This window comes from Selaginella moellendorffii, unplaced genomic scaffold, assembly GCF_000143415.4.
Source record: "Selaginella moellendorffii unplaced genomic scaffold, v1.0 SELMOscaffold_35, whole genome shotgun sequence".
Taxonomy (NCBI): Eukaryota; Viridiplantae; Streptophyta; class Lycopodiopsida; order Selaginellales; family Selaginellaceae; genus Selaginella; species Selaginella moellendorffii.
Genome location: NW_003314296.1, coordinates 15,023 through 34,288, shown reverse-complemented (window position 1 = coordinate 34,288; position 19,266 = coordinate 15,023). Strand labels below are relative to the sequence as shown.

At 47.6% G+C, this 19,266-nt stretch overlaps 5 protein-coding genes across 5 annotated transcripts; 3 read left to right on the top strand and 2 right to left on the bottom strand.

The window, feature by feature from the left end:
- Nucleotides 1-1,209: 1,209 nt before the first annotated feature.
- On the bottom strand, nt 1,210-3,646 carry LOC9657150 ((6-4)DNA photolyase). Its single transcript, XM_024682844.1, has 14 exons — nt 3,352-3,646; nt 3,224-3,295; nt 3,065-3,145; nt 2,840-3,010; nt 2,697-2,765; nt 2,551-2,637; nt 2,396-2,494; nt 2,255-2,338; nt 2,096-2,182; nt 1,954-2,025; nt 1,782-1,895; nt 1,638-1,725; nt 1,490-1,585; nt 1,210-1,427 (listed from the first exon to the last, which is right to left on the bottom strand). Exons 1-14 carry the CDS (start codon nt 3,637-3,639, stop codon nt 1,231-1,233), a joined length of 1,605 nt encoding a protein of 534 aa, XP_024538612.1. The 5' UTR covers nt 3,640-3,646; the 3' UTR covers nt 1,210-1,230.
- A 70-nt stretch (nt 3,647-3,716) lies between these two features.
- LOC112349021 (pentatricopeptide repeat-containing protein At5g27110-like) lies at nt 3,717-7,580 on the top strand. The gene is made up of 2 exons (XM_024682592.1): nt 3,717-6,824; nt 7,275-7,580. The coding sequence occupies exons 1-2, from the start codon at nt 3,717-3,719 to the stop codon at nt 7,578-7,580; spliced, it is 3,414 nt and encodes a 1,137-aa protein (XP_024538360.1).
- A 1,167-nt stretch (nt 7,581-8,747) lies between these two features.
- LOC9657148 (S-adenosylmethionine decarboxylase proenzyme) lies at nt 8,748-10,595 on the top strand. The gene is made up of 3 exons (XM_002977759.2): nt 8,748-8,757; nt 8,824-8,991; nt 9,057-10,595. The coding sequence occupies exon 3, from the start codon at nt 9,188-9,190 to the stop codon at nt 10,454-10,456; it is 1,269 nt and encodes a 422-aa protein (XP_002977805.2). The 5' UTR covers nt 8,748-8,757; nt 8,824-8,991; nt 9,057-9,187; the 3' UTR covers nt 10,457-10,595.
- Nucleotides 10,596-10,715: 120 nt separating this feature from the next.
- LOC9656176 (cold-responsive protein kinase 1) lies at nt 10,716-12,665 on the top strand. The gene is made up of 7 exons (XM_024682790.1): nt 10,716-10,979; nt 11,089-11,190; nt 11,296-11,390; nt 11,475-11,691; nt 11,750-11,978; nt 12,035-12,182; nt 12,254-12,665. The coding sequence occupies exons 2-7, from the start codon at nt 11,097-11,099 to the stop codon at nt 12,476-12,478; spliced, it is 1,008 nt and encodes a 335-aa protein (XP_024538558.1). The 5' UTR covers nt 10,716-10,979; nt 11,089-11,096; the 3' UTR covers nt 12,479-12,665.
- A 2,615-nt stretch (nt 12,666-15,280) lies between these two features.
- LOC9656408 (dynamin-like protein ARC5) lies at nt 15,281-19,266 on the bottom strand. The gene is made up of 19 exons (XM_024682812.1): nt 19,207-19,266; nt 18,375-19,155; nt 18,140-18,307; nt 17,971-18,093; nt 17,695-17,916; nt 17,518-17,651; nt 17,374-17,466; nt 17,259-17,322; nt 17,156-17,204; nt 17,014-17,096; nt 16,803-16,960; nt 16,691-16,751; nt 16,576-16,638; nt 16,424-16,524; nt 16,315-16,372; nt 15,939-16,250; nt 15,694-15,858; nt 15,509-15,633; nt 15,281-15,445 (listed from the first exon to the last, which is right to left on the bottom strand). The coding sequence occupies exons 2-19, from the start codon at nt 19,119-19,121 to the stop codon at nt 15,430-15,432; spliced, it is 2,742 nt and encodes a 913-aa protein (XP_024538580.1). The 5' UTR covers nt 19,122-19,155; nt 19,207-19,266; the 3' UTR covers nt 15,281-15,429.

Sequence of the window (19,266 nt, the reverse complement as noted above, 5' to 3'; positions counted from 1 at the left end):
GTAGATCCTGAGGAGCAAAGGGACTTCGTACGATTGCACAGCAGTAACCTTGTTATACAAAAGATCAGACCTCCATAAAATTTGTTCTCTGCGCCCAAGTAACTATCAATGGATCCTTGAGTCCACCATATGTTGACAAAAAGGCTCCACTCCAATGTGATATGCCGTAGGCTCAGACATTGCCTTGGCGACTTTGCTATAGCCCTGCCTTGCTTCATTTTGCTAGGGCTAGATCTCATTCGTAGAAAACCAAGATGATCCAGTACGTTCTCTTTGACTTGATGTCTCTTTCTATTTTCTTTCTATACAGGCCAGGGTGGAGTTTTCACTGGAATTCCTTTCGCAAGTTTATTCATTCTGTTCGACTCAAAGTGCCTAATCTCTTTACCAGGTCGTTTAGGAAAGCCTTTGTCAAGAAACTAGGCTGGGGAATCAAAATCGGCAAGAGGAAGGAATTTGCTCTTGAAAGTTTCCTTTGAAGTTGGATTTGCTGGCTTACAAACAGATCACTAGGAGCTCACTATGTTTCTAGGAAATCACTCTAGAAATTCTACGGCAAGATTAAATGTCGTGTCTAGGAAGTTACTTCTAGAAAGCACTTCTTTGGTTTTAACACCCCGAGATTTACAGTTTGGAAATCCTTTTGCTTGTGAGACCAAGCAGCTCCATCACCTCTCTCAGAATCGTCGAGTTTTCTTCTTCATCGCCCACCTCATGGTTTGCCTTCCAGGCCACTTCCTCAAAGAGCAAAGAAAGCTGCTCCTCCTCTCGCATGAACTCCTCATCCACGGAACTCGTCTTTCCACTCCCAGAAACGCGCTCCCAGCCTTCCTCATCATCATTAGCTACTCGCGACTCCACTTCGCCAAAGAGCTTGTAGAGGAGCTCTTCCTCTTGCAAATACCAGGCTCTCTCTTTGCACGATTCGTTTGCTGCCCATGTGAAGTCCATCTTCACTCCTTCATTCTTCCACGGCTGATCACCAAGCATCTCTACACCACACCCAAGCGCCATAGATCTTCTCTCGAAAGTCTAGTTAGCCCTTGAACTAGCCTCATTATATACTGCTAAGGCACCTTTTCCTAGATGATAATATTCTTTCCACCTTTTCCTTTACAAATACGTTTAGTATGTTTTCTTTCTAGCGATAAAATCAATCAAAGAGGTGACACTGCCGTCATTAAATTCCTGGCTCCAGTACCAAGGGCATGTTTTATGATTTTTATTAAATTAAGCTGAATAATCTGTTATCCTTGATTGCTTTTGTCTCTTGTTCTTAGAGGTGCTACTAGTTGGAACATCGGTGAGCGTGTCTTGCAATTCATCTACTTGTTCCTGCGAGACATTCCCATGCGACGATTTGCTTAGAGCATATGCCGCTCCCATTCTCTCCCGACAGATTTTACTGGCAACAGCATGATCGAGCACTGGATGCAACAAGGCACGGTGTAATCGAAGGAGCTTAGCCAAAAGTATAAGAATGATTTACCAGGTGTTGGATAGTCTTTCCCGATGATGCACTTTGCTTTCCTCTGAATCTCAACTGGAGCTTTCCATGGCTCGTAGATAAACTCCTGCGGCATATCTAAACGTCGTCCTTTGGTTTAGTGTTTTGACAGGAGATTATTTCCACTTGCCTTTTATAACGGGGAGAAAATGCTTGATATAGTTCCCTTGACGATCGTATTTCTTTGCAAACGTGATTGGGGAGTAAATTCGATGGTACTGGAATTGAGCACAGTAAGAGGAGGAGGAAGCAAGAATTAAAAGGTTTTAAATACCTGATTGAAAAACGCAGAAGCTGAGAGCCAAAGCCAGTTACCATTGTTGATAGACCAATCGGCGTCAATCAAAAGCCTATCGAAGACATCTCGGCCTTTCTCCCAGTATACAAACTGTCCAAATTTGAAGGAATGTTGTAATGACCAGTAAGGCAAAAGAGAAAACACTTACCATATCACCCCTTGTTAAGAAACAAGCGACTGCATGGCGAGCTAGATGGTGCATCCATCCCCATTTTCGTAACTAAAATCAGCAGAAAAGAAAGGAAAAAACAAAAGTGTTTAGTAAAGAAGAAGATGGAGGAGAAAGAGACCTGTGTCATGGCAGCGTCTATCCAGGGATAACCAGTACGTCCATCTCTCCAAGCACTCAAAAGTTCATCGTCGTCCTTCCAAGGGATCTAGACCAAAGTTATGGATTGATCGAACCAAAGCTTAGAGCAATTAAAAAAAGAGAAGATGAAGGATTTTACTTGCTTGCAAGTGGGGTTCCCAACCATCTTGTCAAAATTCGCAGTAGCATATGCAGCAGTATAGAAGAACTCCCGCCACAAGAGCTGAGCGAAAGAGGCTCACGGAATCTACTTGATAATAATGCACTAAACTTTGCTTACCTGAGCTTCCAAAGAAACTGGAGGACTCGTAAAGGACTTCGCCCTGGAATAGACCTCCTTAACGCGAGAGTAGAAAAGCCGGGAGGAAAGACAGCCAAACTACGCAAAAAACTGTGTGGAGTGAGAAAGAGAGATATTTGAACCGGCGCCTGAACCTTCAAGTATGGAGAAAGAACCGTGGTCGCAGGCTTTATAAACGCAGTTGGATCTCCTTTGGGCTTCTCGAATTCGCATACCCACTTCTACTTGCAAAGAAAAAGAATTTTTGAAAACATTGAAGCAAAGTTCCAGAAGTTAGTACCTCGTTCGCAAGACTATCCTCCAACCGAGTTAGTCCTACAGTTTCGCCACCACGAAACGGAGAAAAATCCTTTTAAACACACAAAGAGCGATTTAGCAAGAAGTAAATCAGGAGGAAAAAACACGAAGAAACAATTCACAAACCTCGTGAAAATCGGTATAACCGAGCTCCTCAAGTGTTGGAACTGGCACCACTTTGATCCCATGAAGATCACCAGTTGGAGGAATCGACGATGGACCATTTCCAATTGGCTTTGTGGCTGGAACAAGGTTTTTGCAGAAGGATTGGAACGTTAGAGGTGCCTTGCCACCATTCTGATAGAGAAAACCGCAAAATATTAGTAAACAAGAAGGGAATGAAGTCGTCACCTTCGCTATCAGAAGATCTGGATTGAAAATAGTGTGGCTCACAGAACAATGGAGCTCAATTCCTTTGTCTTTAGCATGCTCCTGTTCTTTGAAACAGTGAGAACTCTCGAGAAAAGAAAAAAAAAAAAAAGGCAAGATGAGATGAGCCAGGAGTTCTACCTTGATCTTAGCATCTCGATCCAATGCATATGGTTCCGTGTCAAATTCAAAGCACAACTTCCTGATTCTCCACTGGAAAAAAATAATAAGAGGCTGCTTTCAAGAACAAAAGAGAAAGAAGACTCCACCTTGTCAAGAAGCTCTGGAATTACTTGGATTGGATTGCCGTGGACGAGCAGGAGCTTACTTCCCCGGGAGCTCAAATTTCGATCCAAATCCTGCAAGCTCTCGAGCAAGAACTGGATGCGATTGATCCCAACTCGAGCAGACCCTGGCGATGGCGCACTTGGATCCGGCGCCAAGAACCAAGGATCCAAAACAAAGACTGGATACACATTTCGCGAGCCATGGCACGCGGCTTCCAGCGATGGATTGTCGTGGAGCCTCAGCCCCTTTCGAAACCACAAGAGCGCCATAGCCAAGAAACACTCTCTGTAAACCCTAGTTCCTAGTTTTTAAAATTCTCATTTAAGCGCGAAAAATTAGGGTTCTTATGGTCGTATCGCCAGGGCAGATCTCCCAGAGGCGATTCCAGCGGCGGCTCCTCGTCCAGCTTCGATCGGTGAGTTCTAGATCGGCATTGGAACAGGGATCGCGAGACGGTAACATCGGGAGACTGCTTGCCGGATTGAAATCTTGCGCCAGGGCAAAAGATCTTCCGGGTGGAAAGAGACTCCAACGCGAGGCGATCGCCAGCGGCAGCGCCTCGAATGTCTTCGTGGCAACAGCGCTGGTGGATTGCTTCGCAAAATGTGGAAGCATGGCAGATGCTCGCCAGGTTTTCGACGCCATGGCCAGTCGCGACGTGGTGTCTTGGAACGCTCTTCTCCTTGGCTATGTCGAGAATGGCGAGAACGAGCTCGCATTGGAATTGTTTGCCGGAATGGGAGAGAAAGGCTGCGAGGGAAATGCCAGGACGTTCCTGGCGGCATTCATGGCTTGCTCGAGTTTGGCTTCCAGAGAAGCTGGAAAATCACTAGAGGGGAAGCTCGTCAAGCTAAAGTCACTGGAGAAGGGAATGGATCTTCACTCGCAGGCCTGGAAAAGAGGAAGAGATTGCCAGGAGAATTTCTTCATGGCGACTGGACTTCTCGATATGTACTCCAGGTGTGGAAGCATGGTTGACGCTCGACAGGTTTTTGATACCATGGAAAATCACGACATTGGCTCCTTCAACGCACTGATCGTGGGATACGTCGAGAATGGCCATAGCGAGCTTGCTTTGGAGATCTACTCGTCCTTCCGACAAGGTTCTAGCTTGGTTGCGAACGCTAAAACTTTCCTCGCCGCCACCATGGCCTGTGGAAACTTAGCAGCAAGCCAGGGAGAAAAGATTCTGGAAACGGGGAGAGCTATACACTTGCACGCGGTGAAGAGCTGCTGTGACGGGGATATATTTCTGGCAAACAGCCTGGTGGACATGTACGCCAAGTGTGGAAGCATGCCAGACGCTCGAAAGGTGTTCGACAGGATCCCGGCTCCAACTTTAGTGTCGTGGACTTCGCTCATCCAGGGGTACGTAGAAAACTCCCAGAGTGTTGTCGCTCTGGAACTCTTTGGCCGACTAATGAAGAAGTGTTGTACCGTTCCAGATGCCAGGATTTTTGTCACCGGGATTATGGCCTGTGCTAGTCTGGCGTCTCAAGAGCAGCCAACTTTGGGAGATCTCAGCGGGAAGGATGTTAAAACCAGAAGCTTGAACAGAGGGCGAGAGATCGTCTCCATGGCTGAGGAGAGTGGCTGTGGAAAGGACGTCTTTCTCTTGACTGCGGCAATCGATATGTACGCGAAGTGTGGGAGCCTAGCGGAGGCGCAGAAGTGCTTCGACAGGATGCCGAGACATGACACCGTGTCGTGGAACGCTTTGCTTCTCGGCTACGTGGAGAACGAAGAAGCAGACTTGGCACTGGAAGCTTATCAGCGGATGCGGCTAGAAAACTGCCTGCCAAACTCGAGAACACTTCTGGCCTTGACGATGGCATATACGGCTTTGGCTACGAAAGAAGCTGGGGAACTCATCTATGGCCGGGTGGTGAAGACGAAGAGCTTGGAAAAATGCACGGCTTTGCATTTGGAAGCCGAAAGGCAAGGCTTTGCGTCCGATATCATTCTCGCGGGGGCATTGGTGGATATGTATTCGAAGTGTGGGAGCCTGGCAGATGCTCGCAGAGTTTTCGACGGTATGCTACATCACAATGCAGTCGCATGGAAGTCACTGATCCTGGGATACTTGGAAGCTGGCGAAGACGAGATAGTTTTGGAGCTGTTTGGGAGGATGGGAGGATTTACAGGCTGCGTCGGCGATTCTCGGGTGTTGGTCGCTGCACTAGCGGCTTGCTCCAGTGCTGCTGTCCGGGAAGAATCCACACAGCTCGCCGATGGAAAGTCCGTAAAGCTGAGGTGCTTTGAGACGGCGTTTGCGATGCATGCTCAAGCAGTGCCTCGCGGCTGCTTCTCGGACATCTTCGTGGCGACTGCGCTGATCGACTTATACATGAACTGCGGAAGGATTCTGGAAGCTCGAGAGGTCTTCGACATGATGGTGGATCACGACGTGGTCGCCTGGAACGCTCTGATACTGGGATACTTTGAGAACGACGAGAACAAGCTGGCTTTGGAGCTGTTTGAGCGCATGGAAGCTCAAGGCGGCTCGCCAAACGCAGCAACCTTCGTGGCCGTGCTAAGTTCCAGAGCTGCTTTGGCGACCAGAGAAGAAGGAACGAAAACGATCGATGGGAAGCTCGTGAAAGTCAAGTCACTAGAGGCCGGGATGGAACTCCACAGCCAGGCTGCTCAAACGGGATGCGACTCCGACTTCATGGTGACCAACGCGTTGCTGGATTTCTACGCAAAGTGTGGCAGCCCAGCCGATTCCAGGAGAGTTTTCGACCGGATGCCTTGCCACAGCGTGGTGTCCTGGACTTCTCTGGTGGCCAGTTACGCAGAGAATGGAGAGACGGAGCTAGCCTTGAGCATTTTCTTCCTCATGGAAGCTTCAACAGGCTTTGCTCCGGTGGCTCGCTCGTTCGTCGCTGCACTGAAGGCCTGTGGAAGCTTGGTGGCTCTCGACTGCGGCAGAGCCATTCACGCAGCGATCAACAGGGATGATCCTCGCAGCAGCAGTAAAAGCAGCAGTAGTATTCTTGAGAGATCTCTGGTGGAGTTCTACGGGAAGTGTGGGAAGGCGGCCAGCTCTCACAGGATCTTTGATGCTCTCGCCAGCAGCAGCAGGGACTTGAGTCTGTGGAACTCGCTCTTGGGGAGCTATAGCCACCAGGGAGACGCGGCTCGAGTTTTGGAGCTCTTTGGCTCCATGCACGACGAAGGCTTGAGAGGCGATGGGATCACTTTCTCGTGCGTCCTCTCCGTGTGTGGCCGGACGGGGATGGTGGCCACGGGCAGGAGCTTGTTCCAAGCGATGAAATCCTCGACGTATGGAGTGGAGCAAACTCTAGAGCACTTCCACTGCATGGTTGATCTTCTTGGACGTGCAAATCTACTGGAAGAAGCCCTGGCAATGGCAAAAACGATGCCATTCGAGGCTACTACTGTGACTTGGACAATTCTTCTCAGTGCTTGCTGCAAATGGAAGAATTTGGATGTAGGAAGTATTGTGTTTGAGTTTTTGCTCAAGTTGGACTCCAAGAATGCCACACCTTACATTCTAATGTCTAATTTATGTAAATAAATTGAACTTCTATCAAGGTTTTCATGGAAGTCTTTGTATTTGCCAACATGTTTCCAAGATTATGGTGGTTCATAACCTTGGAAAGATGAGATATTATTTTGTATTTCTAGGACTATAGACTATCATAACAATCTTATCATGATTGTAGTAAAGTTATTATATGTGTTGCTAACCTGAGAAAGGTTTCACCTAGTATATAAGACAGTCTTAGAAACCTTCACATCTCATTCAGAGAATCTCACAAGAAAATGGGTTGTGTTTCTTATATTTTGTCTTTGATTTTAATGTTGCTCCCATTTTCTTCTCTTGCAGCTAACACAGTATGTGCTCCAGAGATCTTTGTATTCACTGATTCACTTTCAGATACTGGAAATCTTTGCACTGCCACTCCATCTCTTTGTGTTGCTAACAATCTTCCATATCGTCAAAACTTCCCTCAAGGACCCACTGGAAGATTGGCTCAACATTCTAGATATGGTCTCCCAGGCTTTTGGTCACTCTCTAGCTCCAACCTATGGTACAAATTTCTCTCGAGGGATCAACTTTGGAAATGCTGGCTGCACTGCAAGTTTTCCTGCATCTTTTGTTGTTCCTCCACAGGGGAGGAATCCATTTGCCCTTGAGATCCGGATTGGCGAGTACAGGCGTGTCCAGAAGCTTGTCCAGTAGAAATATAAGTCTTCAGCCGTGGATCTCAGTCTTTTGCCATCTCCAGAAGCTTTCTCTCGTGCTTTATATTGGGTGGCAACGACTTCAACAATTATAATCTCTTCTACTACTCCAATCAGACTGCAATTGAGCAAATTCTTGTTCCCAACATCTTAGGAGTTATCAAGGAAGGGATCCAAAAGCTTATCAAGTATGGTGCCATGAATTTCTTGATTTGGGGTTTGACAGCGCAAGGTTGTGCTTCTATTAATCTGGCACAAGCAACATCCTTGCCATTCACTACTGCTGGGGATTATGATCAGCTTGGTTGTTCTAAGCGCTACAACAATCCGAGCATCTATTACAACCAAAAGCTAATGGATCTGGTTGACGAGTTCCGAGCAAACTATACAGATTGATCATTCTTCGTTCCGGATTGGTACTCGGATCATTTGGGAATGGTCAATGGCACTATTGGGTCGTTTGATTCGTCAAGGTTTTGGATGCTTGCTGTGGAACTCCCGGTGCGAAGTATAGATGTGGATCTCCCCCAGATCCAACGCTTGGATGCTTTTGCAGCACTCAAACGGTGTGCAGCGATCCAAATGATTATATAATCTAGGAATTCTCCAGGGTTGCATCTTTGCAGCCAATTCCAAGTTTCTTAACATTGGAGGGAAAACTTTAGTAATGAGCAAGACTTGTTAATTAATATTTGATTTTGAAGTTACTCAAATCTTGACATTTAACATGAAATATATCGATTTCAATTGATTTTGATTTGATATGTTTCTATGACTTAATATTTTATTTCACATATGAAATAAAACATGCTTTCCACATTTGTAGCGTTTGATATAAAATGTGCTTGATGATGCAATGTTTCGTTGGGAATTGCTAATGTTTTGTATTTTCTGAAATAAGATTTGATACTTCACGCTTCCAGTTTGCTAGCACGTGGTGAAATTGGAAGCTACGTGGCCGCTCACACTTCGCGTGTTGACGTGCTGGAGAAGGAAATATTGACGGTCCGCGTGGATTTGATCCAACGGCTGCGATGCGAAGCGTCGCCCTCACTTTGTTATAAGACCCGCGTTCTCGCTAGTTTTGCCCTACCTATTGTGAATTGTGCGCTTTTTTTCCCCTCTTTGTGGCGGCGCAGCGTTTTTGCTCGATTTCTTCGCGATCGTCGTTTCAGGTAAGCGCGGCGCTGCGGCATAGCAGCGGCAATCTCTCTGACTCGCGCTAGTCTTGTGTTTTGTAGAAATCTTGGCATGTTGTGATGGACGCCAAGGGAGGCGAGGACGATTCTAGCAGTAGTAGTAGTAACAGAAACTCCAAATTCCGATACGAGATCCCTCTCGGCTACGTTGTGGAGGACGTTCGGCCAAACGGGGGTTTCGAGAAGCTCCGGCGTGCCGGATTCACTGTGGTAAGCTCAATCTCTTCTGATTCCGCGAGGAAAAATTCTAACTTTTTCGTTTTTTTCTTTCCCAGTGCGTGAGGAAACCATCCTGACATTCCTTCCAGGAGCTTCTCTCAGTAAGATTTAGCTAGCGTTGGGAAGATAGATCTAGGCAGCCAGATTTTTTTTTTCTTCGTCCTTCTAGCGGTCTTGGGGAAGCATCATGGGACTGGAAGTAGCTTGGGTGGCGGGGCTCCAGCAGGAAGAAGTGGCAGCTACTGTTGGAGCAGTGGCAACTACTGGCTTCGAGGGATTCGAGAAGAGGCTGGAAATCGAATTCTCGTATGGTCCAAGCAGCGAGGCATCGGGTTTGAGGTCGGTTTCCAGGGAAGGCCTTGACAGGATGCTCAAGGCGGCCGAGTGCACGATAGTGGCCCAGCTTAGCAGCGACGAGTTTGATTCCTACGTGCTCTCGGAGTCGAGCCTCTTCGTCTATCCACTCAAGGTGGTGATCAAGACTTGCGGCACCACCAAGCTGCTGAGGAGCATCCCGGTTCTGCTGGAGCTGGCCTCGGGTTTGGATCTCTCGGTCCGGTGCTGCAAGTATCGGCGAGGGAGTTTCTTCTTCCCGGCAGAGCAGGATTATCCTCACCGCAACTTCACGGACGAGGTGGAGTTTTTGGACGGCTTCTTTAGCGGAGGAAGAGGCTACGTTCTTGGGAGTTCTTCCTCGGCACAGAAGTGGCACGTCTACGTAGCACCCGCGGTGGAAGACGAGTTTGGCAGCGGTGGTGGCAGCAGCAGCGAGCCAGGTTTCACGCTCGAGATGTGTATGACGGAGTTGGACAGGAAGGTGGCGACCGAGTTCTACAAGGACGTGAATTGCTCGGCCGAGGGAATGACTCGAGCTGCCGGGATTGATGGTCTTCTCCCCGGTGCCAGGATTTGCGACTTCGCCTTCGATCCGTGCGGCTACTCCATGAACAGCGTCGAGGGCGGCGCTTACTCGACGATTCACGTCACTCCGGAGGATGGTTTCAGCTACGCGAGCTTTGAGACCATGGGATATGGACCGAGGGAGATTGATCTCCAGGTCCTGGTGGACAGAGTCTTGCGGTGCTTCAAACCAGGCTTCTTCTCGCTGGCACTTTACGCGACTGGGATCAGTGGAGCAGCCGGGAAAAAAAATGGTGGCTCCTCCTGGGGTGTGGGATTTGTTCCCAGAGGCTACTCTTGCGTGGGAAGTAGCCGCCAGGAACTTGGAAGTGGAGGAGATGTTGTGGTCTATCACACTTTCCGGGCCGAGGAGGAGCGATCGTCGCCATCGCCACCATCGCCAGATTGGTGGTCTTCAGTTCCAAGGCCTCTGGCAGTCTCGATCGATCCCAAGCGTCAGGAGCTGGAAAGTTTGAGCGACATCAAGCTCAAGTCGATCGAAACACTCAAGTTGAAGCAGCTGGTTGGCCGCCTGGTGCTGGAACAAGCTGCGTAAGGAGGAAAAGAAGAAAAACAATAAAAACAATAAGCGGCATATTCTGTCGCGTGTGAAAGAATATCCTTTGTGTGGTGTTCTAGTTTATTTTGTAGCGTATTCTGTCGGTGTTGCCCTAAAATTTGTGGTATATTCTGTTTGCGCTGCGCACATTCTGTTTGGTTTTTAATCGGTCAAAGGTGATTGCCAGCTGGCCAAACGCGGCTTGACCGTGAAATTACGTGGTGGAAACTTCACAGACTATGGATGTTTTAACAATGAGTAAATTTCTGGGATGGCAATGAGAATGTGTTCGTGCTCTTCTCATGGACGACGAACACGCAACTCTTCTCTTTTCCCCACAGAAGCTTCTCCGTAGAAATCGCGAGGGTTCTAGCGAAGGAGCAGGCGGCGTCCGCGGCGGGGCAAGGATTCTTGGAGAAAGGGCATGGCGCCAGCGCCCGGGTAGGCAGGGGACGCGCGAAATGCGTGTGCGCGATCGCTGTTCTTGCCGCGGGCATCCATTGTGATCGCGATTATCTAGGTCTGTGGAGGAAATCGGTGGAAGATCGATGCTTTGTGCTTGTCTAGGGAAGAAATCGTCGCCCGGGTGGAAGATTACGGTGTGAGCGTGGGATTGCTTGTGGTTTCAGGGATCTGTATGTGGTGGTTTCGTCGGCGCCGGGGCCGAAGGGATGATCGTCCAAAGCGCAGCATTGCGATGTCTTCTTCTTCGTCCTCCGGGGACTACAAACGTAACTCCAAAAAACTTATTTGGCTGGCTTGTTTCTTTCTTTCTACTTTTTTCTTTTCGTTGTTCGATGAAGACACTGACACTCTTTTGTTTGTTCTTGTGACAGTTGCGTGCTACTCTTACACCGATTTACAATCCGCTACAGAGAACTTCGCTCCCGAGAAGAAGATTGACGAGGGAAAATTTGGCGAGCTCTACAAGGCTAGTGTTGTTTGTATTTTTTTTTTTTCTAATCTTTCTGTGGCTAATCGTTCTTCCTGCTCGCTCGGTTTTTTCTATCTTCAGGGTGAATTGTCGGATGGAACCAAGTTTGCGGTGAAGAAGCTTTCATCAAAGTATCACAAAGAAGACCACAGTGTGTTCGCTAGCGATGTTTCCAGTATCTTCGCTGTTGAGCATCCAAATCTCGTCAAGCTCATGGGCTGCTGCATCGAGGCCGATGAGCAATTTCTGCTGTACGAGTTCCTCGAGAACGGAAGACCACTCTCGCGGCTTCTCTTCAGTAAGTTTCTCTTGGCTAGCTGGAATCTTCTAAGTTGTTCTTACGTAAGCCATTGCAGACCCAGATAATGGCGAATGCCTAAGCTGGCAAACAAGAATGACCATTGCGATTGGGATCGCTCGGGGTGTTAATTATCTCCATGAGGAAGCTCATGTTATCCACGGGGATATCCAAGCAAGCAATATCATCATTGATGAGAACTTCACACCGAAAATCTCGGATTTTGGTCTTACAAGCCTTCTACCTGACGAGGATAGCTACATCAACTCAAGATTCAGTGGAACTTTGTAAGTATCTTTTACCTTTTCCGCGTAGAAAAAGTCCTGATGCCTTTTGGCTTCAGGGGTTACATTGCTCCGGAAGTCGCTCAAGGCAAGCTGACGGACAAGGCCGACGTATTCAGCTTTGGAGTCTTGCTCCTGGAGATCGTGAGTGGGAGGAACAACTTCGAACCAGATCTACCAATGGAGACGGTGTTCCTCGTACAATGGGTCAGTGCTAGTAGCTTATATATTTCTCTTTCTTTCTTGAGTTTCTCATGGCCGAAGTGACACAAACGCAGACTTGGAAACTATACGAGCAAGGCAAAGTTTTGGAGCTGGTCGATCCACTGCTCAACAACGATTTCCCGGAGGAGGAAGTTTTCAGAGCCATCCACATTGCGCTCTTGTGCACGCAAGACTCCGTCAAGAGCCGGCCACACATGGTCCAGGTACGAGCCATGCTAACAGGTGACTGGGAAATCTCCGTGTTTCCGTCAAGGCCAGGATCGCTGACGGGCCCGTGAAGTGAGCGATCGCTCACGCGGATCTTTGTCTCGTCCCGGAGAAAGATTTGTAACTGCGTTTTCAACGCTCAGGTACGATTGCAACTAGTTTCGCGATTGACAACTCTGGTTGCAGCGTCAAAAGGCATGACTTTTTTTGTATGGAAGAAAAAAAAAGTATAAAAGAAATGTAGATTCTTTTTCTTCTGGATGGTTCACATAAGGACGTGTGATAAACGGAAATGGATGAGTTTTAGATGGATTGCCTTGGCAGACTGGGAATTTGCTCTGGTCTGCTCAAACCGAGACAAACAGGCTCGCTAAAGTGGTGTTTTTTCTCTACTCTTGACTGTCCGGCTCAAGAGAAGCCCTACAACTGTCCTATGGTTTGCATCATGTCGGGCTCAGTGGCAACCAAAGAAAAGCCGAGAGGTCCTCTCGTGAAGAAAAAATGGTAGCTCAGTGAAAGAGGCTTTGGCCGTATTCTATTGTTCTTGGTCTCTTGTTTCTTTATCTAGAGGCAGAGACAATTAGATTAAGCCCCTGGTTTCTTGCCCATTAGGTAAGCTTGGTTCTTGAAACTCTTTTACAGGACATGCTAGCCGACCAGGAACTGTTGGGCTGGAATGTAAAGATAAAATAGCAGCTGCCCAAGGATTAGAGTACCTACATGACTAGGCAAATCCTTCAGGATTTCAGATCTTCACTCAGGATCCCAAGCTCTCAAATTTTGATCTTGCTGGGAACCCTGCCAGCCAGCTCCAACCCCCTCTGCTTCCCCCTGGGCGGAGTAGGGACAAGCTGCCTCTTCCTCTCCGATGGATGACCTTCTTCTTTTTCCCAGCAGTGGAACTCAATTTAAATGAGGAGCTCAGTAGTACATTGACTTCATCTAGATTGTAAATTTCTGTTCCCTGTTAATTTAATGAAGTAAATGTTTGCAGAGAGTTGTCCAGATATTCGTACCATGCTTGATGTTGGCTGTTGATGTTTGTTTGATAAGAATGTTATTATCGTTTGCTCCAAAAGAAGAACAAGCATGGACTTCCAGCAATTCTCACGGTCATGGGAATGCAGAGGCTGGTTTATCCTAGCTATGCTTATGATATCGCACATTGTGCTTGTAGAGTTCTATGGCATGAGGTACACATTTATTTTTGTATATTTGAAAGGACTTCATTATTACTTTTTTGCCACAGTTGGTAAACTCTTTTTGGACCTCAGAAAATAAAGAGCTAAAAGTCATCCACTTAAGTTGAGACTCTTGAAATATCTCTAAATGTAGGAGTGAAAGTTAATGTTTATAATGGTGTCATAACATGGCTTTTTCTTTTCCATTGTCATACAAGGTTTTTTCTTTCAGACGTTAGATATACAATCATTTTGCAATTGTAATCTCATATCATGATTTCAAATTTTGTTATTTCTATTAACTACTTCCTTATCCCAAGTCCATGTCACTTTTAAGTTTACCTTTGACCCACGTTGACCACGTGGTTAAAATTGGCCAATACAAGGATAGTGATCAAAATTTTTGCTTAAACTCTTAATCCATCATCCACAGCCATATACATCAAGGAGGCAGTGAATTATAAGTTTTTGTTTATTGGATTCCTTCATAAGTTCTCACTAAAACTTACATTCTCCATGTCATAACTTTAGGACCAATCAGTGCTAGCACTAGCTTTGTAAGTACATGACTGAATAACAGCAAAATCCCTCTTCATAGGAATCTCAATATCTTTTTGTGGTCTTTCTCATGCTCAAGTTTTTGCCTTTTAGTTCAGTGCCAATTGTCCTTTATGGTTGTCACATGAAACCCTTATGAGATGTAAAAAGGATGATGATCTTCATCCATTAAAACATTTTTGAGGATTTATTTTTATCTCTAGTTATGAACAAAAATATTGTTGAGTTTTTAGGGTTTGTGTAGAAGATGGAAGAAACTTCTGATCTTTTCTTTCTCTGCAGCATCTTCTGTTGATCAATCTACCATATTAATAATTAAATGATGGTCTATCAAGGTCCATATGTCGATTATGAAAGGTCCCATCCAAAGACGGATGCATATGCAGATAAGGAAGAAAAGAACCTAGAGTATGCCCTGGCGGAAATCAAACCTCACACTTGTTCATCACGAAAGATCAACCAGCTGTGAAGGATACCACATGCAAATGTAGTCGACGGGATCATATAGTCTTCCATGCAGTCGGAAGCATTTTCCAGGCCAGTTCTCCCACAGCCTGGAAGGAAGCCATGACTCACACGAACAGCAAAATAATGGAAAGAAGGAAAAGAAGAGCGGAAAGAAAGAAGAAAAGATTTTATGGTCTCTGTGGCGCTTGGTGGGGCATGGTACCTGTGCCAGATTTTTGGTCTTACGATACAGGAACTCTGGCTCAAGATCATGCAGGAGTTGCCGCCGTCGGTCCCCAAGGCATTGAAGGAAGTATGTCGTGAGGGATGCATGCGTTGCGTCAGAGAGAAATCGGGCCGTGGAGAGTGTGGAAGTTGTATGCTGGACATGTGAAGCGCGCCTGGCACCCCAGTGAATTGTATACCGGAGGCCGAGTTCCCATTGTTTGTAGACAAAAAGCAGAAATTCTTCCGCTTGTCCGCTCCAACTAATCCAATCCAGCAGCATATCCAGGTTGATGTTGAGTTTTGCTGTCCAAATGCGGCACTCGTGCCACCATCCTGCTGCAAGCACACGGGAATATTGAATGGCTGCGGAGACGCAGTGCTCCATGTCATCGTTCCGACCGTATCTCGCCATGCTTGGATTTCAACACGGCGGCACTGGCAAGGGGAAGAAAGTCCTGGTGAAGATCAGTTCTTTCTTGTTTTGCCAGGAAAAAATTGGAGTCCCATGATAAATCTTCCTATTATCACAAAACAAATGGCATCTCTTATGAGAGATGCTGACTTGGAAGAATAGCTTTAACTTTCTTTCCTCACCTCCTTGGAAGCTCTCACGAATCGGAAGCTCTGCAAATGGAAATGAGAATTGTGAGTCGCAAAAATGGAGATCGTCGTTGTGACTAGACAAACTGTTTTTCGCGTATGCTGAGCATCGAAGAGAAGTCCTCGGCCACGTCCTTGGGAGGAACTGTGACGGGATGAGCGCTGCTGAGCTGATGATGAATCCCCGCGAATTTTTCTTGGAGTCTCTCCACCTGTTTGACAAGGAAAAACCGGATTTTGTTCCCAAGCAAGCACAGATTTTTCAATCATACCCGTCTTAGCTCATGCTCAAGATCCATCCTCTGGTGCTCCAGCACTTGCCTCGCTTGCTGGACGTCAAACACGCGATCGAGATCCTCCTCAAACGCGACTTCCAGATCCTCGCGCAGTAGCGCCGGGAACTTGTCCACCACGGGCATGAGGAAGAAGCAATTGAACTGCGCGAAACAACACAAAGAACCTTGAGAACTTTGAGAGCTTTCGACCGTTGGAAAGAAGAAAAGTTGGAAGAACTTACTTTCAACTCGGCAGCTGTGACGAAGTGATCCCGGATGCCTTCGAAGATCTTTGCGACGAGAGCGTTCACGATGTCCTCGGACGATTGCGCGAGGCGCCGATTCCACAGCGTGCTCTCGAGAAGATCCACGAGCCTCGTCTGCGTCATCTGGCCCCCGGACGAGTCCTGGCCTTTGAGCACCTTGGACGAGTTTTCCTGCTTGTTCCCGTTGCTTGCGACGCTCACGAGATCGCCAGATCCTCCTGCACTGTTTGTGAGAATCGATTGCTCGAGCGAGACCGTATCCAGGAACTGTCGCAGTCCAGCCCGGTTCTACAGTGGACAAAAAAAATTCCGATTTTTAGGCACAGGCTAGGACGTTTTCACCGAGTGCTACCCTGTTATGCAGTGACCAGGTGACATAGCGCGTTGTGCTCAAAAGATCTTCCATGCACCTGGGATGAATCAAAGCTAGAAAAACTCCAAAACGAGAAAGAAAGGCTTACTTCTCTCGGCATGCTCGTTCTGTGCATTCCACGAAGAGATGGAATGCGGTTGACACGCGCTTCATAAACATGTCGTGGTTACTTAAATACTCCCCGTCTTTCTGTAAGTCTCGGCCATGAACTCTTCAGGGAGCAACGAGAACAACACTTACTTGGAGTAGGAACAGCGCAATAGGCAAAAGTCTTCGCAAAACATGCGAGAGTCTGAATCCCAGCTGATAAACACGACGAGAATGTGAGTACGTGACGAGTGATCGTTCGATCTACCTGATGAAGAAATGGCTCAAACACGTCCCTGCCTTTCGCAACAGCTATGACACAAGCGGTCCTGAAAAAACACATTTTCGATAAGAAACGAGGCGCAACCAAGTAAGGAAACCTGAAGTAATTCGTTCCGTCGTGCATGTCCTCGACTCCACAGGCGTTTACAATCTCTTCTCTGGTGATTACCGGGCACTTCATGCCTCCAACCACGAAACGAAACTCCGCCATGGCTCTGTGGTATTGAGCTCCTCCATACAAACGCATCCCGGCATTCTAAACCAAAACGAGATCTCTCACACCAGAGGCCTGAAACATGAGCTTCATACCGGCATGTGTTTGAAAGGCAATTGAAGACCATCTGCACCTACAAACGCTCCTCCGTGAACTCGCTCGTCTTGCAACGTCTCACCTGCAAAAAATTTCTGTAAGTGGTGAGATCTTCGTGTTGTAAACTTCGTCCGTTCATACCAAACTTCTCTGGTGGCGCCACCACTGTTCCTTTGAGTAAAAGCGAGAGCTGAAAGTACAAAGTTTCTCAATCAAGAGATAGTTTCTAGCGACAAAATCGAACCTTTGCGAGAAAAGAGTCTCTGAAAACACGACCACGCTCCTTGAGCTTGATCTCGTCTAAGTCACTGCAGCAAAGAGTTTAGCTAGCCAAAGAAACGAGAGAGAAAAGCTCATACCTCAAGTCAGTCACAGTCTGATGCAGCTTTAAGGTGACGTTCCGGTATTCTCTATCCAGCAGCGGGACAATGGATGGAACGCTTTCCATGTACCTGCGATCTGACTAAGTTCTAGCGAAAAAAAAAAACATCTATCACGCTTACTTGCGCTGCAGGATTTGTTCTAAGAACCATCGAAGCCGGCTAACTCCGACGTGATTTCTTTCTTCTCTGAGCAGCGGACGACCCAGCTTCTCTTCGAGACTTGAAACATCTTCCAGTTCTCGTGCTGCAACCGCCTAAAAAAATTGTATTGTTTTGTGAAGAAAAACCAGGACTTGCCTCTCTAAACTGCTCGTTTGACTTGTACACTGCGTCACGGCCACTCCCGACTCTCCCAGAAGGCACTGATGTGAAAAACGGGGTCCCGCCCAAGATATCCCCATCTAGCAGGCGAGGTGGCGGACGGAGAAATAGCTCTACGTCCGCAGCTCTTGCAAATTGTGGAATTCGAGTGTCCAGTTTTGTCGAGACAACTATTGTCCGAGACAGCTCAGGATCCACCTTGCAAAAATGTCAGCTTTTCCAAGAAAAAAAAAAGACGTTTTCGTTCACTACCTGCATGACAACTCTTCGCGTAGTCGCGTTGCTCCAGTCGCTACAGTCCTCGAGGCAAAGAATGATAAACTCTTTGTGCTGCATTTTGCTTCGAACGAGAGCTTCCACTGCTTTGGCCTGAGCCTGCGAAAGCATTCACTCACTCAAACCGAAAGCTTTGAACACAAACCTGGAGCGCGGTGGTTGCTTTAGATTGAGGAGGCGGAGCTATGAGCCCAGGCGTGTCAATGATCGTAAGATTTGGACAGTATTTGTACTCGATCTTGATGATGATCTCCTTCGCCCAAAACTGGTGAGTGTCTCGTTCGAGTCTCAAGTTCTCGGACTCTATGTGAGCCTGCGATACAAAAGAACCACCAAAGAACTTTACGTGATGAAACTCCAAGAAGGAAAGAACCACGTACCTGGATATCATCCAAGCTGCGTTCTTCTTCGCGAGGAAGACCATCCTCGGTCATGAGATAGCACAGTGGCTCGGAACAGGCAGCGTTGTACTTCATGTGTAGCGTGATCGGCCTCCTCGTCTTGGTTCCTCCACCAACGTGGTTAAACTGGAATCCCATGAGAGCTTCGATGAGAGCACTCTTGCCATCCGTCTGATGCCCCACGAGAAGTATAGCCGGCGCCTCGAACGGCTTGTCAAAGTCCTGCGCAAGCCCGTGAAGATCATTGTAAGCCTCGTAGAGCTTCTCGTTGCCAGCCGATGGATACAAGCTCTCGGGCGATCCGGAAAGAGCTGCTGTTGCTCGAGAGACGTCTTTGGGGCCGTGATCCCGGTTGAACAAATGGAGCCTCGGTAGAGTTTTGTGACGACCAACCAGGTAAGGTGACAAGCCCACGAGGTTGTGCTGGCTTGGCGAGCTCATGCTCGAAACAAAACCTCCAGGATGCCCGTGACTTCTTCCTTGCTGCTTAGAAGTCGCGGGATCACTGCCCCCCATCACGGGAACGAAGCTGTAGGAAGGAGTGAAACCCGGCCTTGGTTGATCATTCGGTGGAGTGAAAGCGTTGGCCGGTGGCGAGTTTCCATTCCAGTGCCTGGGTGGAGACGACTGATCAGAGGCTTTCGGGGAGTTGCCCTGTGAAGAGGCACTGGTTGCCTGGTGAGAAATCCAGCGCTCGGCCACATTTGCTCTCGCCTCGTGCTTCATTGTCGAGGACGAGCAGGGATCGATCTGCCCAAAACTAGAAGCTCGCGAGAAACGATCAAAATGGGATCAAAACGAAGAAACTCACCTGAAAGATGCCGGCCGCTTTGAATGAACCCCAGCGCTCCCTGTGGCAGTGTAAGTAACA

Bases quoted from the DNA above. Each gene is read 5' to 3' on its own strand.
- LOC9657150 (XM_024682844.1), bottom strand. From the start codon at position 3,639: ATGGCGCTCTTGTGGTTTCGAAAGGGGCTGAGGCTCCACGACAATCCA. The intron at 2,026-2,095 runs GTCTCTTTCTCC...TGCTGATTTTAG, and splicing joins TAGACGCTGCCATGACACAG to TTACGAAAATGGGGATGGAT. The intron at 1,586-1,637 runs GCAAGTGGAAAT...GACGACGTTTAG, and splicing joins TTTTCTCCCCGTTATAAAAG to ATATGCCGCAGGAGTTTATC.
- LOC112349021 (XM_024682592.1), top strand. From the start codon at position 3,717: ATGGTCGTATCGCCAGGGCAGATCTCCCAGAGGCGATTCCAGCGGCGG. The intron at 6,825-7,274 runs GTAGGAAGTATT...ATTCACTTTCAG, and splicing joins GCAAATGGAAGAATTTGGAT to ATACTGGAAATCTTTGCACT.
- LOC9657148 (XM_002977759.2), top strand. From the start codon at position 9,188: ATGGGACTGGAAGTAGCTTGGGTGGCGGGGCTCCAGCAGGAAGAAGTG.
- LOC9656176 (XM_024682790.1), top strand. From the start codon at position 11,097: ATGTGGTGGTTTCGTCGGCGCCGGGGCCGAAGGGATGATCGTCCAAAG. The intron at 11,692-11,749 runs GTAAGTTTCTCT...AAGCCATTGCAG, and splicing joins ACTCTCGCGGCTTCTCTTCA to ACCCAGATAATGGCGAATGC. The intron at 11,979-12,034 runs GTAAGTATCTTT...TTTTGGCTTCAG, and splicing joins TCAAGATTCAGTGGAACTTT to GGGTTACATTGCTCCGGAAG.
- LOC9656408 (XM_024682812.1), bottom strand. From the start codon at position 19,121: ATGAAGCACGAGGCGAGAGCAAATGTGGCCGAGCGCTGGATTTCTCAC. The intron at 17,917-17,970 runs GTAGTGAACGAA...CATTTTTGCAAG, and splicing joins CGCGAAGAGTTGTCATGCAG to GTGGATCCTGAGCTGTCTCG. The intron at 15,634-15,693 runs GTATGATTGAAA...CTTGTCAAACAG, and splicing joins TTGAGCATGAGCTAAGACGG to GTGGAGAGACTCCAAGAAAA.